Source organism: Macaca mulatta, chromosome 4, assembly GCF_049350105.2.
Source record: "Macaca mulatta isolate MMU2019108-1 chromosome 4, T2T-MMU8v2.0, whole genome shotgun sequence".
Lineage (NCBI taxonomy): Eukaryota > Metazoa > Chordata > Mammalia > Primates > Cercopithecidae > Macaca > Macaca mulatta.
In genome coordinates this window covers 126,896,304-126,915,849 of record NC_133409.1, presented here as the reverse complement: position 1 = coordinate 126,915,849, position 19,546 = coordinate 126,896,304, and the positions used below count along the sequence as shown (strand labels likewise).

Below are 19,546 nucleotides of genomic sequence, written 5' to 3'. Positions count from 1 at the left end.
GCTTCGCACTGGGTAAAATTAGACGTGGAGGTAAAGAGCAACCAACAGATGTGTGTGTGTGTGTGTGTGTGTGTGTGGCGGGGAAAGATCAGCTGGATAAGGTTAGTTGTTTAAACATCTAAGTCAAACCTGAATATATTTGAATAAGTCATATTTTCCACGGTAACTTTTGCAACTTTAGAGGTGCTTTGGTCATGGCAGTTGGAATTTGCATCAGAACTTTGCAAATAGGAAAATCTCAATCCCTTAAGTTCATTCTAGATTTTCCTGAATTTCTCCAAAAAGCAGCAAAAAAAAGTCAGACTATCCTGGAAGGCATCAGTCTTTAGAATAGAGAGGTGGAGCCTGTAGATGAGATCCACCTGTGCAATTGGCTTTACATTTGCCGTCACTTCTAATGGAAAGCGCTAAGAAAATCAGGTGTTTCCCTTTGAGCACACTACTACCTTCCTCAAAGAAACTACAGAAATAGTGAATGACCAATGGCCAGAAGCATATCATGAAAACATTACATTAATATTAATAGTATAAGAATCTGGACAAACTCTTGACGATAATTATCCCATTTGACCAACTTTAAGGAATCTTCTCATGGATCTGGTTGCCACTTTATCTCAACATTGTAAAATGATGACATGGAGAAAACTGAAGCTATAAACGGTATATCTTAAAAATGGAGATTTAATAAACATCTAAAGATAATGCTTGCCCTTTTGAAGCTGCATTCTGACTATTAATGCTAGCTGCCTTGTCTTTTGTTTGCTCGAGAGATCCTGAGACCTAATTGACTGCTATGTGTCAGACATTGTTCTATTCATTTTATGTGGCTTAATTAATTTAAGTTTTACAAGCAATATGTGAAGTGGGTGCTCTTTCTTTTACCCAAAAGAAAACGGAGGAGCCTAGAAATTAGTAACTTGTCCAAGTCACAAGAAAGACAGTAGAGCCATAATTTAAACAAAGCAGTTTTTGGCGCCAGAAGCTGTGATATGATTCGCCATGATATACTGCTGTGGTCTAACAATATAAACCTTATAATTGTCAATTGATTATAAATGTTACATTTCACAGGGAACATGCATGTATGTAATAAGAGACTATTTAAAAAGTTTGTTTGATGAGAGACAATTTGTTGCAATATAAAGAAGAAGAACCTAGGAAGCTACCTCCACCAGGTGGTGTAGAGGAAATTAGTTATCTTATCCCTAGAGCTCAGGTTTCTCACATATTAAATTCTAGTAAGGATTTCATAGAAATAGACGATCTCTGATATTAGATATGTTATGATAGTCTTGGATTAGGTAACTGAGGCTAAGTTCAGGGCCACTTAAGCAAACTCCAGACTGACTCTGTGTGGCCCCCTCTGGAGTGATTATTTATTTATTTTAATATTAAAAAGACCAGTAGCCCACCAATAACTTTTCTTTCCTTTTTTTAAAAATTATATTTTAAGTTCTAGGGTACATGTGCACAACGTGCAGGTTTGTTACATATGTATATATGTGCCATGTTGGTGTGCTGCACCTGTTAATTCATCATTTACATTAGGTATTTCTCCTAATGCTATCCCTCCCCTATCCTCCCACCCCACAACAGGCCCCCGTGTGTGATGTTCCCCACCCTGTGTCCAAGTGTTCTCATTGTTCAATTCCCAACTGTGAGTGAGAACAAGCAGTGTTTGGTTTTCTGTCCTTGCAATAGTTTGCTCAGAATGATGGTTTCCAGCTTCATCCATGTCCCTACAAAGGACATGAACTCATCCTTTTTAATGGCTGCATAGTATTCCATGGTGTGTATGTGCCACATTTTCTTAATCCATTCTATCACTGATGGACATTTGGGTTGGTTCCAAGTCTTTGCTATTGTGAATAATGCCTTCTATAAACGTACCTGTGCATGTGTCTTTATAGTAGCATGATTTGTAATCCTTTGGGTATATACCCAGTAATGGGATGGCTAGTTCAAATGGTATTTATAGTTCTAGATCCTTGAGGAATTGCCATACTGTCTTCCATAATGGTTGAACTAGTTTACAGACCCACCAACAGTGTAAAAGTGTTCCTATTTCTCCACATCCTCTCCAGCACCTGTTGTTTCCTGACTTTTTAATGACCGCCATTCTAACTGGTGTGAGATGGTATCTCACTGTGGTTTTGATTTGCATTTCTCTGATGGCCAGTGATGATGAGTATTTTTTTCATGTGTCTGTTGGCTGCATAAATGTCTTCTTTTGAGAAGTGTCTGTTCATATCCTTTGCCTGCTTTTTAATGGGGCTGTTTGATTTTTTCTTATAAATTTGTTTAAGTTCTTTGTAGATTCTGGATATTAGCCCTTTGTCATATGGATAGATTGTAAAAATTTTCTGTCATTTTTACAATCCTTTCCTAACACTATACTAAAATTTTAAGAGAGTTTGTAGTATTTCTTACTTTGTCCTTGAAAAAAGTACTTATTCTTTCAGAGAATTAAATTGAGATTTGGGATAAAAGAGTTTTCTCTAGTTCCAGATTACTTACCTTTTGTTGCTTTGTTTTAAAAATTCTAAGTAGTTAATAATGTGTCCAGATTCAGTAAACAATCATAATAAAGCATGTTTGTTTGCTTCTAGTACTTATGTGTTTGAATCTGTAAAACTGTATATTTTTTAGCCAGAAACACAATAATTTTCACCTAAGGGACATTCAAAAATATGATGCGCAACTTTTGTCATCTACAAATTTAGTAAGTTGGCCCTTATTTGCCACTTTGGCCAGGCACTATTGTAAATGTGTGTGAATTTAAGTGAATGTGTGTCTGTTGGCTCTGTTTTTTGTAAGTACATGTGTATAGGGAATCTTTACCTGTTTTAATTTGGGCAACTTAAAATTAGATTACTGAGAGAGACCCAGCTTCCCCTCATCTCTCTGAAGATTTGACTAACAGAGGCATCATATCTGGCTGCATCTTCCACCTTTGTTGGCTAAGATTTCAACCAGATACTCTAAGGAATTATCTGGAAGATTTTATCTTAGGACCTTTCAAAATTCAAAACTCCCTCAAGAGAAGAGACATGGAGGAATAGTTCCTAAAGATGCAGCCCATTCCAATGGAGACAAATGCTGGCTTTAGTTTCACCACTAGGTTTACTTGCACTCAAAAGTTCCCAATAAAATCCAGCTGGTTTAAATTTTGTCTGCAGACCTGAAACGCTGCATATTTGGCTAAGGCTTCCTATTTTGCAGTAAATGCTTCACAGGGCTGTAATCTGGAAATACTGAAGTGTACAAACCCTCAACAGAAACAACAGGAGAACAGCTGTCTTCTACCTTCATTTTCTCCCAACTCTACTCTTAAAGGCGTAGGTGTTGTTAAGGGAGGGGAAGAAATCTGCCACTGAACATGAAATGTTGTATGAATCATCATTTGACTACCTTTGTTGTTTCCTCAAAGCCAAAACATAAAGATTAAAGAGTTGCCATTGATGAGTGAGACAATTCACATTTTGGCATTACTAGAGAAGAAAGGAGCATTTAAGATCGTGGAGGGAAATAAAACAACAAAACAATGCTGTTGCAATTTGAACAATAACAGCCTTCAGTATATGAAATCATAGTGTTATCTTTTCCATTTTCCACCCTTATACTTTCATTGGCTTCATACAATCCTCTTGTTGCCTGTAATTGGGGATAGGGTTAGTGCCAAAGCTGCATAAAACAAGCAGCCTATCCTTTGTACTTTCTTTGCATCGTGATCGTGTATGTGAAGTCATAAAAATCATTTATTAATGGCATGTGTATTCTTGGCTTAAAGAGCCAAGTATTCTTGTGACAACAATATAATAGCATCAGATGTATTGCCATAAAACACCATATGTGGGCACTTAATAGTTACTGCCCTGGCACCTACATGCTGGGATATCATCTTAAAGAGGGACTCTTTAGAAAAAAAGAATGTTTGGTACTTAGACAAATAAAGCTCCTAGGATGAGGTAGGTGAGTCATGAGTAGACGTTTGTAAAGAATCCATTGATGATGGCAACAGTTCATCTTCCATTGGTATCAGATTTTCTGAGCTAATCTGCTAGAGTTCTTTTCATGGGTCCAAGAAAATCCTTTACAACATTGCAAATGTCAATAAATATCTCTCAGGCTAAAAGTTGCAAGAATGTTTTAATATCACATTTACAGCTAATAAGCTGTAAAATGAGCACAACATAATTTTTATTCTGCTCACCCATTACTCTTTGGAAAGCGTTTATGTAGGGCATGTTGTACAAATCATAGTAAACAAATTAGTTCTCAATCTAGATAAAAGAATGTAGAATGGATGAAAGCCACTGCATGGCACATCTGAGCCCTTGGTGGTGTTTTGAGCCTCTGTGACAGACACTGCTCCCCATTGTCTCTGTCCTTTCTTCTAGCTGCTGCCTTAGGGTGGAATAGTTTCCCTTGGTTGCCACTGAAGGTAGAGACTAAGCTTTCTCAAGCACCAAATGCACTTCGAGTTTGCTGTAACTCTGGGACTGGTGATGTTCTACTTCTGCATTAGCACCTGAGTCAGGTAGCCAGACACTGACTGTAGACACATGCTAGTGTCTTTCAAAAAAACTCAGTTACAAAAGGAGGCCAGAGTCCACTAGTTCCCGAGTGTATGTCTGCTGTAGTTGGGAGTAAAGGCAATTTGAAACAAAAGAAGTCACATAATTCGGTTTGCAGAGTTTTCTCAAAGGGTGACTCATCTTAGTGATACACTGCTGTGTGTCACTGGGGTTTGTGTAGGAAGATGCTACTCTTGGTGTTTTAAGTTTCCAGGCCAGACATGATTCAGTCCCTGCATCTCTATTCACTAACCCTTTCTAGTATAACAGACAGTCTAAAACTTACAATGGTATTTTGTTGAAAGAACATATGGTAACTATTACATTGAAAATGTACACTAAGCATATGTCTACAACCCTAATAGCTACTTCCAACACTTCTACACAACTGCTTCGACTCAGTCAATTTCTCTCACTGTTCTTTGGCCCAAACTGCCATTCCAGCACCCCTACCCTAAAATGGAAATATTATTCCTTTTAATTGCTTTTGTTATTTTAATACTGCCAGGTAGCGGAAAGGGAATTTTTGAGGTGGTAACATCTCTTACTGATCCAAATATGTTTTTCTTCAGTTGGTCAAACTGGCTTAGCAGTTACTGTCATTATGTCTGGTTCTTCTCCACCAGCTTATTTTTGAAGGTATTTTCCTAATAAACATAACCCCCAACCTCTCCCTTTTCCTGTTCTTCCCCCAGCTCCCCTCACTAATTAAGAATTTCAATTCCACTAGTCCACTATAATGTCGTTTATGATCTGATTTCCCTTTTTCATTTCCAAAATCATGAGTTTTCCCCTCTCTACCAATGGTCTACATACTGACTGTGTAGATATATGTTTTAAATTTTTTATTCTTTTAAAAATTTTATGTTAAGTTCAGGAGTACATGTGCAGGTTTGTTACATAGGTAAACTTATGTCATGGGGGTTTGTTGTACAGATTATTTCATCACCCATGTATTAAGCCTAGTACCCATTAGTTATTTTTCCTGGTCATCTCTCTCCTCTCACCCTCCACTCTCCAAAAGGCCCTAGCCAGCATATGTTGTTCCCTTCTGTGTGTCTGACCATATATTGAAAGGGTATAGAAAAATATTTGAAATTATGAATGCCTAGTACTTATCTCTACTTTTCCCTTGCCCTATTAAATCAAAACCTACAGCAATAGAACCCAGAACTCTCTCATTGCTCCATAGGTAATACTAATGTGTAACCACTAGCAAAACATAGCAATGCTCCATAGGTAATACTGATGTGTAACCACTAGCAAAACATAATTTCTTAACTTAAAAAAATATAGTTCCTGTTGTATGTTTATCCTCTGCAAGTTACCTTACATGTCTTGCCTCATTTAATCCTCACAAAAAATACAGTATTATTATCCTAAAATTTCCTAGGATAGAAAACTGGAGCACAAGTGAGTCAGAAAAAAAGAAGGAAAAACAAAAGTACAAGTTTTAGAGCATGATTGGAAGCCAAAGGCTGACCCCTTTCTACTATGCTACACTACTCCTCACGCTATTATCTATGTTTACTTGTATTTTTATTTCTAATTCTCATTATGTATTTGTGTGTATATGTAAAGTGACAAATCAGCTGGAAAATCCACATTTATAAAAGGTGCTGATACCTCATATGGTAATGCAGTACTGTAAGGTGTTTATGAATACAAGGAATGTGGCCCTGAGATGTGGTATAATTTAAATCTCAGTAGAGATAATGATTAAATTAACACTGGTGCATAATAAATAAGGAGTGACTGCAATTAATGCATATCTCACTGCCTAATGTTTCCCAAAAAAGAAGGGAAAGCCTTCCTATTTCCAAGGTGGAAATATTCTTCAAGGCTCTCCTGACCTTTCTTCAGGTTCACTTTCCTCCTTTCTCACCTTTCTTTAACCCCTTTTTACTTTTTCTTCTCTTTTTACCTGCAGGTCTATTGACAGGTATATGAGAGGAGAGAAGAAAAAGCTAGTATTTATTAAACACCCACAATCTGTCAAAAATTATCATTTGTGGTATATTATTACCCCCCTGAATTAACTTTTGCTATGTTATACACTAATACGCAATCGCCAAATTTCAGTGGCATACAAAAACAAAGATTGATTTCTAGGTCATGCTACATGTAGGCAGCTGGGGGCTGTCTGCTGAGGTTCTGCTTCCCATTTCTAGACTCAGGCTGAAGGCACAGTTGCCATTGGGAACATGCCATTTTTATGAAAAAGATAAAAACAAGCAACAAGATCACACTCTTAAATATCTGCATGAATATATGTCCTTTCTTTCTTACATTTTTGACAAATGCAAGGCAAAGTGAAGCCCATATCATTGGAGTGGTAAATATACACCTCCCATAGAAAGTAGTGCTCTAGGCCAGGCGCGGTGGCTCACAACTGTAATACTTTGCGGGGTCAAGGCGGACGGATCATGAGGTCAGCAGTTTGAGACCAGCCTGACCAACATGGTGAAACCCCGTCTCTACTAAAAATACAAAAATTAGTCGGGCGTGGTGGCGGGTACCTGTAATCCCAGCTGCTTGGGAGGCTGAGGGAGGAGAATCACTTAAACCCGGGAGGCGGAGGTTGCAGTGAGCCGAGATCACGCCATTGCACTCCAGCCTTGGCGACAGAAGGAGACTCCATCTCACACACACTCCATCTCACATACACACACACACACACACACACACACACACACAGAGTAGTGTTCTAACTCACAGGGCATTGGATAGTGCATAAATATATTTTTACAGCAAAAGATAAGTGAATCTTTATAAAAAAATACAATCTATACCTATCAATACCCTTTTTATATAGGGGAAACACGAGACTCAGAGGTTAAAGTGTCCAAGGGTAGTCCGTTTGGTGGACGACTCATTTAAGACTGTAGTCAAGTTTTTTCTAATTCCACAGCCACTGTTCTTGGGTTTGCACAGCCAGGTTGAAGAGAGGGAGACAGACTTAGTCCTCTCTTCTATTAGTTTTTCATCTTTCATTCCAAATGTTTTCTAAAGTATCATGTCACCTTAAGGACCTAGGAATAATCTTTGATTTAATCCTCTTCATTTTTTCATATCAAATAAAGCACTACATTGTCTAATGCTTAATAATGAAACTTTTTTGAGCACTTAACGTGTGTCAAACACCATTTCAAACCCTCTTCACATATTGTTTTATTTAATTTTGAACTAGAAGTTTTGTGGTAGGCATTATATCACTTTAAAGACAAAGGGCTGCACGTAGTGGCTCCTCCATGTAATCCTAGAGCTTTGGGAGGCCAAGGTAAGAGGATTGCTTGATGCCAGGAGTTTGAGGCCAGCCTGGGCAATAATAGCAAGGCCTTGTCTCTAGAAAAAATAAAAATTAGTAGGGCATGGCGACATGCCCCTGTAGTCCTAGCTACTCAGGAGGCTGAGACAGGAGGATTGCTTGAGCCCAGGAGTTCAAAGTTGCAGTGAAGTATGATTATGTAACCTGGGCAACAAAGCAAGTCCTTATCTCAATAAAAAAGGATAAAAACATTGAGGAAAAAATCTCAATAACTGGCCTAAAATGACTGAGCGGGGGTGAAGTAGAGCTGGTTTTTAATCCGCATCTGAGGGTCACACTTGTGATTCTATGCTCTGCATCATTCTGTTTTCTAATGAAAATCTTTGTTTTAAATATATCCTACACTTCTCTCTTCTTGGTTCCAGCTTCTATTGCCTATTTTTAGTTTGTATCTTCTTACGCCTAAATTTCTGCTGTTGCTTTCTAGTTAGATTTCACTCATGAAATCGACCTATATACCGTGACTAGACTAATTCTTAAACTCTGCCTTGATCACTTTTGTGTACAGAAGATATTCATTGTTCTTCCTTCTTCCTGCTTTCATCCTTCCCTCGTATAAACTCCTTCATCTGATTTCCAAGGGCACCCAGAGTATGAATTATTCTTATTTCCCACTAGTCCTCAAAGTGTACCATTTACCTGGTTGGCCCTTATTGATTCAACCTTGCTTTAGTTACATTTTTCCCCTTACTGGAAACTAGGTCAAGAACTTTACGAGAGCAAGGTCATGTATCATTTTATGAATATCTCTCCATATTGATTGTCATTATGCTAGTTTTGAAGTAGGAAGTAATTACTTATGTAGGTAATCTTTACTTGGGTCCAAATATGGTGCTTTTCATCACATTGTTCTGTGGACATTTACAGGTAACTAGGAATAAGCGATCCATGAATTCATTTCTGGTTCTGCTGTAATGGGTCTCCTCGATAGACAGCAGATTCTAAATTCTCCGTATCTTACGGGAACATGTTGGGAAATTGAAGAATGCTAGATTAACTGGCAGCAAAAGTGGGATAGATGTTGCATCACGTTGAACTCTCTGAGGAACAATAGGAGTAGCACTTGAAAGGTCAGGCATCTTTCAAACCTCAGGGTGAAAAGTTTGCTTGAACACATGGACAAATAGTGGAGAACAACACACATGGGGGCCTACTGGAGGGTGGAGGGTGGCAGGAGGGAGAGGATTAAAAAAAACTAATGGGTACTAGCTTTAATACCTGGGCGATAAAATACTCTGTACAACAAACTTCCATGACACAAGTTTACCTGTGTAACAGACTTACACATGTACCCTTGAACTTAAAAATTTAAAAAAAATAGAATAACACAACATAAAATAAATAACTGAAAAAGAAAAATGAAAAGAAAAATTTGTTTGGCTCCCAGAAATACAGATGAAGAGAAATTGTGGTACCTAGCATTTGTATATATGTGTGTCTAGTAGAGGTAAAGATAATAAATCAGTACTTACATTTATCAACATATAATATTTTCAATGTGGTGTTCTCTTGCCTTCCATTGACTAAGCAAAAATAAAGATCCTCAATGAACATCTTATGCCTGCACAAATTTTACAAATCCTTGCCATTTAATCAAATATATTCATGTTTTCCAATTTGTTTTCTTGGATTATAAAATATATCCCCTGGAGAAAGTAAATTTAGGTAATGTGTGCCACTATATTATGTTAAAAACACTGAAAAATACTTGCAACAAAAATGCGTATATTATGTCTAACCCATAATTTTCTAGTCATTTGCGTATGGGATCTTTTGTTTGCCTAACCCATAAAAGTATTCTGCAGAACTAGTGTTTTATGGAACATAATTTTAAAAACTCTGTCTCTTCTAAAAAAATATTGAATTTACTGTGTCCTCTTGAAAATAGAAAATGACAAAGGGTTCTACTCTAGTAAAATGGCCTGGGAAAATGTTTCCCAGAAGGTGGTCTTTAGGCAGACACCTGAAGAAAGAGAAGAAGTCTGTTCTAGGAAGAGGCAATAGCAAGGGTTAAGTGCTCCAGCAGTAAAAAAAAATGTTTAATGTGTTTGGTAAACTAAAAGGAAGTAATAGAAAGAGGAAGGAAGGAAAGGAGGCAAGGAGGGAGGAAAGAAGCCTCGTGGTGGCTGGAATGAAATGGGCAAAGAGAAGATTTAATATACCAAAGAGGCTCCTAGGGTTTAGATCATGTGGGACTTTCTAGACATGGTAGATGCTTTAGATTTTCATTTAAGTTCAGTGAGAGGCTATTTAAAGATTTGAAGTAGGGGAAATAAATGATTTCATTTGGATGTTTAATAGATAACCTTGATTGCTTTCACTGGAGTCAGGCAGAAGTGAAAACAGGAAAAAAGTTGAGATTATTGGGGGTATTTATTGAAGCACCTGTGCTGGGATATCATGATCACTTTAGCTAGTTCAGTGGAGTTTGCAGTGAGGAAGAATAAAGATACCCATTTATGTAAAATCAAGAAGACAAACTGGCTAATGGGATACACAATTGAAAGAAGGGAAAAAATCTAGGATAATTGTCAGATTACCTGAATGATGTGGATGGGCTATATCATGTACTGAGATGAGAAACACTGTGAGAGAAGTTAGTATAGTAAGAGGAAACCTAAATTTAATTTAGAACTTGTTAAATTTGAGATGGTTATCAGATATGCAAGCAAAAATATCAAGAAGGTAGCTCAATATGAATCTGTAGTTTACTTAAAATCATTGGAAAATTGAGACCACTCAGTGAGATTATTAGGTTTATTCTTACTAAAGGGGAGGGGCAGGACTGAATCATATTAAAGGGAAGGGCCGGGACTGAACTCCAGCCTTTAGAAGTTGAAGACAGCAGAAGAAGCCAATGAAGAAGAATATTTGAAATGACCAAGTAGGCCTTAGCTGATCTTGAAATAATTTCAGTGGAATAGTGAAGCAAAAACCTGTTTGGAAAGGTTGTAAAGTGAAATGGGTTGAGGAACAGAGACAATTATCAAGACAACGATTTCAAGACATTAGGCTACTGAAGGATAGTCACAAAAAGTGGAAGGTAGATGTCATATTGACAGTTTAATGCAGTAGTGTGGGGTCTTTTCAAGATGACTTGAAGATGTACTAATGAGAAAGGAAGGAAAATTAGAGGTAACAAAATGGTTCCTGAACCGTAAGCTTTTAAGTGGTCTTTGGGGACTGACAGCAAAGACATCAAATCTGGTGTATTTTCACACCACACTCAACAATACTGAAAAAGTACACGTGGATCACTTTTTAAAAAATCTCCACTGTGTGTTAATAGTAAAGGCTCACTAAATACTTTTGAAGAAAGACAGGAATGAGAGAAGGAGGGGAAGGAGGAAAGGAAGAAAAATGAGAAAAAGAACCAAAAAGAAATCCCATATTTTATCCTTTCTTTCCCTTCTATTCTCATTACAATTGTGCATTCTTTCTGATGGAGGTTCCCCATTTCAAAACTCAGTAATTTATAAAACTTTCTGTATTATCTCATCATTCCAAATGACTATGAACACTCTCCAAAAGATACGTCTTTCTTTTATTTTTTCCTAACTCTCCCCTGTTGTTTTCAATCAGCCTATGGAGAAAAAAATATATATATATAAAAGCCAGCTAGGTAAAATTTTACACATTTTCCAAAGGGTAGCCATTAGTGAATTATTCAATGTCAAATGAAGACATCAAAACTTTTCTGGACAATCAATGGTGCTGTCACTTATGTATTTTTTCATTGAAAACATTCCATAAATTGAAAACCTCCAAATATGAAATATAAAGTTTTGAAATTTATAAATTATAGTACAAACTATTTTTATTCTTTCATTTGTCGTATTTATTACAAATTCACCTAGTGCTTGTGTAATATAATTCAAGGTAAAAATTACTGTTCAATTTTGTGAACTTATTTTTTCCCATGAAACTCATTCTGGATACAGGCATTTTTTTCCCCAAAGCTGACTCTTCTAAATTATATTTTAATTAAAATGAAATGAAGGTTTATAAGTTTGCAGTTTGTGATATGTTTAATCTCTATTTCAAATTATATCTTAAGTATTCTGACATTTATTTCTAAGTCATTGCTTCGTCTCTGATCAACCATAACTTTTACCATGCATTTACTGTTTCATATGAATTATACAAGCAGAGTTTCAGTCCCCATGAATTCTCAACTACTGTTGCACAAGGATTTTGGGGGAAAAAAAGAAATAATGATGCTCACCTCTCCATAGCTCATTTGGGGAGAATACTTTCTAAATTTGTTCCTAATGCAAGATTGAAATTAATCTTGATTTCCCATCAAATGCACAGGGATTTTACAATATAGTTCATAATCGTGTTTAATTTCTCCAGGGTACAAATTAAGATAAGTCACTGACCGTGTTTATCTATAAATAGAGCAGATGGTGTGGGACTGAGGTTAGTTATCAACTTTGCTGACTTTAATTTCATGGTTATAAAACGCTATAAACCTCACTGTTTATAAAAGGCAGGGAAGGAACTCCAGTGGGCTTCAGTAGGCAAGAAACCCTCAGTAACATTAATCTCTCTAACTGATATTCGGTATCCTCCTAGGGTGCAATATTTAAGATTGTGGAGTGATTGCTAGTCGCATTTAAATTTTCACTGGGATAATTAGCTATCATTTCTGTCATTGATCTATTATAACGTTGTTAATGAGTTCCATGTGAGAGGAGTTTAGTAAATGAGATGATTCTAAACTCTGCTAGGTGAGTGTTTAACAATTACTTAAGGCAGTTACATATCTAAAGCCTTTTTTGTTTCAAAATAATACCTTTTTTCTTTTGCAAAGGTGAACTGTAACACCCAACTAGACTAAGTGTACTTAGGGATAGAATTTCATAAGGAAAAACCATAGCATCATTTAGATAATTAATCATCTAAGGTATATTGTATATATTTAGACCATGAATATAGCTACAACTTTTATTTAAAAGGCCATATAACTTAAAAAGAAGTAAAACTCTTGATTCTTCATATTCTGAATTGATTTAAATACACAATTTTATTGTGATCATTTATTTTACTAAAAGTCTATATGATCAATGTGATTACAATTAATTTTTTTCAAGGACCCCTTATTAAAAAATTAAAATTAAATTAAAATTTCTCAATTTTCCCCTTTCAACTTTATAGTGAATAAAAAAGTTATTTTATAATCACAAAGTAAAAAATAATTCACAATTTCTACCTCTATTACTTTTACATTTTTAAGTGGTTTATTTTTCATTCTAACAAGGGGGAGGCTTTTTTTCTTTTTCTAGAGTCAGAGTCTTGCTTTTTCACCCAGGCTGGAGTGTAGTGGCTTGATCACAACTACTGCAATCTGGAACTCCCGGACTCCAGTGATCCTCACACCTCAGCCTCCAGAGAATTTAGACTACAGGTGTGCACCACCATGCCCAGCTAATCTTTAAAGTTTTTAGAGATGGGGTCTTGCTATGGTGGCCAGGCTGGTTTCAAACTCCTGGGCTCAAGTGATCTTCCCACCTTAGCCTTCCAAAGTGCTGGTTTTACAGTCATCAGCCACACTGGAGGCTTCTTAAATAGATGATAATCCAATATGCAAGTTGGAGGCTTAAACTGTTTTTAAAAATGCCTTAACTGTGTTTGAGTTCAGACCCCCTGAGAATGAGTTTTCTAATGACAAAATTCTCAGTTACTTTTCTAGTCCTGTATTGGGCTGCTTCTTTGTGACCCACTGTGGGAGGTTTATTACTGGTCTGAAACTCCAATGTATCAGTCTATTGATTATTGTTAACACAGTGCTCAAATCTTGGCTCCCAATAAGCTGTCTTCTGAACAGCAGCAGCCCTGGGTGGAGAGAGAACTGAGTGGAACATTTGGTCATAAAGTCATGTACCTCATGAGGACATTCTGGTCAACGACAGACAGACTATACATCAGTGGTCCCATAAAATTATAATGCTGTATTTTTTATAGTATCGTTTCTATGTTTAGATGTTTAAATGCACAAATATTTACCACTGTGTTAAACTTGCCTAAAGTATTTAGTACAATAGCATACACTGTGCGTGGTTGTAGCCTAAAAGCAAAGGCTATGTTATATAACCTAGGCATGTGGTAGGCTATACCTTGGTGTAAGTACACTCTATGATGTTCACACAAGCACGAAATCGACTAAGCCTGCATTTTTCAGCATATATCCCCATCATTAAGCAATGCTTGACTGTAGATTTTCTTATCTCCCTTCCTGCTCAGAGCTTGTTGTCACTAGTTTTCATCAGATATAATATCCCACTGTTTGATACTTCCATTTTTGTAAACAACTGTCTACTCATAGTGTCAGGTCTCAAAAATGCAATGAAACATCTATGACAGAAGACAGCAAAACCTCTCTAAAGTGAAAGCTTTATCTCATTTTTCTTACTGCCTCAAAACCAACTTTTACCTTCTTTACATAAATTGGTTACTAAACTATTGGTATGTTTGACATCCATATTTGTCTCTAATTAAGGAAAACTAGGAGTGATTGCACTTTAAAGTTATTGATAAAAATCACCTAAAAGAGATCTATCAGTTAATTTTAACAATTGTATCTTTCTGTCGTTAAAGTAGAATAGCCAGAGAAAAGACCGTTCTCACAGGAACAGATTTGTTTTTATGACCTGGCCACTCTAAAGCATGATTTCTAGAGTTGTGAGGCTATTGGAAACTGATGGGAATGTATTTCTCAGAAACATGACCAAGAAGACTAGCGCCTCAGAATGGCCAGGAATAGCTCTGAAGGGAGGCAAATATAGCTAACAGGAGAAACTGAAGGTTTAGCTAACGGAGAGAAAAAGAGACAGAACAAGGGAATTAAGCAAAACTAGGTATTCCAGTATCTGAGTGCAGGGGTACATTAAAACAATCACTTTTGTAAAGAAAGGATCTTTTTCAATATCCCAAAGGATGGCCTAAAGTTGCTATCTTTTATTTTTCTTGTCTGTATATAAGATTTATGTTATAAAATGTAATCATTGTACTAATCTTGGTTTGAAAAAAATAAAAGCTTATATAGGGAAATTATCTGATTAAAAGGGGAAAAACAGGATGTTAAAATTTAAGAAAATTGTTTTATTCAAATCTATCAGATTAAAATAATGTAATAGAAATAAACTGCTGCCTTATAAGATAAAGCAAATTGTAATCCATAAAATTAAAATAAAGTATGATATGTAACTACTTTAATCTCATTTTTGTGATTTTCTTTCAGATTATCCAACCCTGTCTAATGTCAAAAGCATGGCATTGTATACAAGAAAACATACAAACAAAATCACTTTAACTGGATTTCAGTCCCCCTTCAATGGTCAGTTAAAAATCAATCCTCTATAATATTTATATTATTTATTTCCTCTAAAAATCCAGTGGCTATCTTTTCTTAACCTTTTTTTTTTTTTTCTTCCTAGGAGAAGTAATCTATGCTGCCATGTGCATGACAGTCACCTGTGGAATCCTTCTCTTGGTTATGGTCAAGCTTAGGTAACTGAATATAAGTCAGAAGGAAAGGTCTGAAAGGGAGTCACTTAGCTGTGTTAAAGTATGTTGCACAATGGCTGAGCTTACAAAGAGCCTGAGAATGAAAGCTTCTCTGTTAAGACATACTAAATCAAGTTTTATGTGGCATAGGTCCATGGAAACGTTACTTTCAGTCTTCCTACGTAAGGGAAATGTGATCATAGGAGATTTTTTATGTTGCATTTTATAAGCACATGTGCATTGTATGTTCCTTCCAATTAAACTCTTATCAATCTCTCCCCTTGGCTTCCCCTACCAAATCCAAATTGAACTTTGCTGCATTCATTATTCAAATCATTTTCATGATTGATAGGCTCACATAACTGACCTATTGTTTACTGCATGCAGTTTATGTTTACCTAAAGATGTATTATTCACTCTGATTTTTATATGCTAATACATTTTACTCATTTTTAATAGGCAATTATTGAAAAAGACGTTTAATAAAGCCTCAGAGTGCCCCTAGAAAGACATTACCATTGCCTGACATTAATTTATTCTCCAAATCTTGGCTGCTTTTATTGCTGGAATGTAGTAATGCTCCAGCAGGCATGTGAGACATTGAGATGAGATATACATCAACCTCTAGATTTCTAAATGTCTAGTGTTTAAAATTTTTCCACTTATTTAGCATCTACGACTATACATAAAATAGTGTAGACTTACCTTTAATTTTAAAAAAAGTTCATATTTAAACATCAATCATGTTCATTTGCTTATTCCTTATACATATGGGTACATGTCTGTGAAATTTGAGTAGCATAAATATTAATGAAGAAATATACATAAGTGTGTATACAGCCATATATACATGTAAGTACATACACAAACTATGTTTATCAGTAAGATTGGGCCTTTAGAGGAACAGAAGTATTCACTGGAGATTTACCTCATAACATTTGACACCTAGAAAGATTAATTCAGTCAACCATACAATGCATGTAAACATATCTTGCTCCTCCAGAGATCTCAGACTTCAAAAGGCCTTGACAATTAGGCAAATAAAAGACTGGCATGAGAAGGTGTTTGGTGATACCAAGAGGTCAGGTACATATGGACATTCTAATTTATTGATTTTTAAACGCAATGCCAGGTAAACAAAATGTATCCACTGTTTGGACCCAACCCCTCTAAGCATTTAATTTGATGTTAACTAAAACCAGTACCAAACACACTACTTTTCTCCAAGGCCATAAAAGTTATATTTGTATGAGAAGATATTCCATGGGTTCTAACATTTGATTTGAAGGACAAATAATTAGAGTCCATTGCTAAGAGGGATAAATAGCATTTGGAATTTATTAAGGTTTACTTGATTTGGTTTTAAGTACTTGAGAACACTGTTTAGTTACTGTTCTTGCCTAGATATTCCATGACAAACATTGTTACCAAAAAATATGGACAGTTTTCTGGCCCAGCAAAAACATCTTTAATGGTTCTCAATCTTCACTTCTTAACTACACACAGAATGTATAAGATTTACACCTGTTCCATGATCTCATTGGTTTTTAGATATTACTGTTGTGCTACAGGTATAAGGTATAGACTACTCGTAATTCCCTATGTATTCGCTGTAACTGCATATTTTTTCTCACCTGCACAGAAGGCATATCGCTTTTTTGGATGGCAGTGGGGGTGTTATTATGGACAAATATTTTGAATTTATTCTAATGTGTATTTTAAAGCAAGTTATTCATACTATTAAATATATTTGTATTTAGTTACACATTATTTTCATATAATTTAAAATTTATCATAATGTATAATCTGAAAACCCCAAGCCCAGGATAAAAGAGACAAAATTAGAAGCAATTATAAAAAGAACAAACTGAAACAAAAGCATCATTGGCAACAAAACCTGTGTTGCCCCACACCTGGAGATAAATAATGCTCCCTAAAGAAAGAATGGTTGCTGTTTCAGACATTGTTCACTCACCTGATGGTCAGGCCTAACCCACGTGAATACCTGTCTTCTGTAAAGAATAAGGTAGTTGCATTTGTTTCATGTTATGCTATATTCAAACAGCCCTGAGCCTTCAAAGAAGTTTGCAGAGAAACAACTAAAAATTTAAATATTTGTGAAAAGAAAGGACTTTTTAAAAAATGATTACTTGGACATCATAGTTAAAGGTGTGATGCTCCCTAGAAAGACAATACGATATTTTACTGTTGGGACTTTACATTCTGGAACTTGATTAATTTTTTCCTCCAGGGTGCAGACTCCAGCAAAAATGCAAACACACAGCACATTTGTGAAATCCTTAAAATGGCATGTTGTTAACTTTTACTTTTACTTTTATACAGAACTTCCAGAATATCAAGTAAAGCAAGAGATCCTTCACTGAGCCAAGTACCTGGAGAACTCTGATTCATTAGGAGTCATGGACCCATAACAATCACTCCCCTTCCCTTCCCTTCCCTTCCCCTCCCTTCCCTTCCCTTCCCTTCCCTTCCCTTCCCTTCCCTTCCCTTCCCTTCCCTTCCCTTCCCTTCCCTTCCCTTCCCTTCCCTTCCCTTCCCTTCCCTTCCCTTCCCTTCCCTTCCCTTCCCCTCCCCTGCCTTCCCCTCCCCTCTCCTCCCCTCCCTTTTTCTTTTTCATCTTTTTCTTTTTCTTTTTTTTTTTTCTTTTTCGAGGTGAAGTTTTGCTCTTGTTGCCCAGGCTGGAGAGCAATGGCTCAATCTTTGCTCACTGCAACCTCCGCCTCCCAGATTCAAGCGATTTTCCTGCCTCATCCTCCTGAGTAGCTGGGATTATAGGCACCCACCACCATGCCCAGCTAATTTTTTGTATTTTTAGTAGAGATGGGGTTTCGCCAAATTGGCCAGGATGGTCTCAAACTTCTGACCTCAGGTGATCCACCTGCCTCAGCCTCCCAAAGTGCTGAGATTACAGGCGTGAGCAACCACGTCGAGCCAACAATCACTTTCTTTAAAGCAAATCCTACAGCTGGTCAACACACTATTCCATCTGTCATCGAGAAAGAAAATGTTAAAATAGACTGAAAAATATTGCTTTAAGTATAATAATATGGCATGATGATGTTATTTTTTTCTTAATACTCAAGAAAAAATATACAGTGGTATATTTTACAACACTGGAATAGAAATAAAGTTTCCCTTTAAGGCAAAAAATGTTATCCCAAGTCACATTTTGCAGAATTTGCTTTATGATGAATATAAACCCATATAATATTAATTATTTGCATCATAATATGACATACCAGGTTTTCTGATCAATTACTTAAGTTCTCATTAACTTTCTGAGAAAAAAGTTAATACATATATCCAGTGTCTGTGTTATTTGTATATTTTCAACCATTTTGAAATCAGTCACTAACGTATTAGCATTGACTTTAAGTTCCTATATATATTTGATTAAATGAAATCCTTAAAAAAGTTGGAAGTGACATTGTCAGTTTGAATTTTGTAATTTGAATACCACTGAATTTTACTTTTTCACCTTGATATCTTCATTTTACTCCCATAAAATGTAAAACAACTACACTGGCTTAAAAAGTCAATATGCGCTTCAATAATGATAGATTCTTGTGAATTAAATCTTTCTAGGCTAATTAGGAGGAACTTCTGCAATAATAAAGTAACATCATAATTGTTACTTTTTATAATGTTCCTATACTGTGACTTTTGGCCTGGTTTGACATCAGAGTATAATTGTGATTAGAAAATTGTAGAAAATACGTTTATTAGTTAGAATTTTAATACATATTTGCTTTTCAACTGCCTGCAATTATACTAGCACTTATTACTCAGAATAACCATGAGGTTGTATTATCTTTAGTGGAACAGAAGCACAAATATTCAATAACCTGAGGATATCATACTAACCATGGCATATTTACAATTAAAATTCAAATATTTTCTGCTCATTTGGTCTCATTTCTATTGCTATTCACTACACTTCAGATTAAACTGTCTACATTAAATTAAATTTGAAGTTAACATTTGGCTATGTTTACTCAAAATAATTGAGAAGCCATCGTTTATCTTTTAGAACAGAGAAGAATAAATCGATAAGTTACAGATTTTTCTCAAGGAGTTCTATATATTCCAGTGGCTAATGCAGAGTATTAAC

At 35.9% G+C, this 19,546-nt stretch overlaps 1 protein-coding gene across 2 annotated transcripts in view; it reads left to right on the top strand.

The window, feature by feature from the left end:
* Nucleotides 1-19,337, top strand: part of GFRAL (GDNF family receptor alpha like) — an 83,238-nt gene extending 63,901 nt beyond the window's left edge. For both annotated transcript variants that reach the window (XM_078001281.1, XM_028847471.2), the window contains exons 10-12: nucleotides 15,149-15,244; nucleotides 15,345-15,417; nucleotides 17,758-19,337. In XM_078001281.1, coding sequence (XP_077857407.1) covers nucleotides 15,149-15,244; nucleotides 15,345-15,417; nucleotides 17,758-17,821 — 233 coding nt within the window. In that variant the 3' untranslated portion in view covers nucleotides 17,822-19,337. The remainder of the gene's footprint in view (nucleotides 1-15,148; nucleotides 15,245-15,344; nucleotides 15,418-17,757) is intronic.
* Nucleotides 19,338-19,546: the final 209 nt, after the last annotated feature.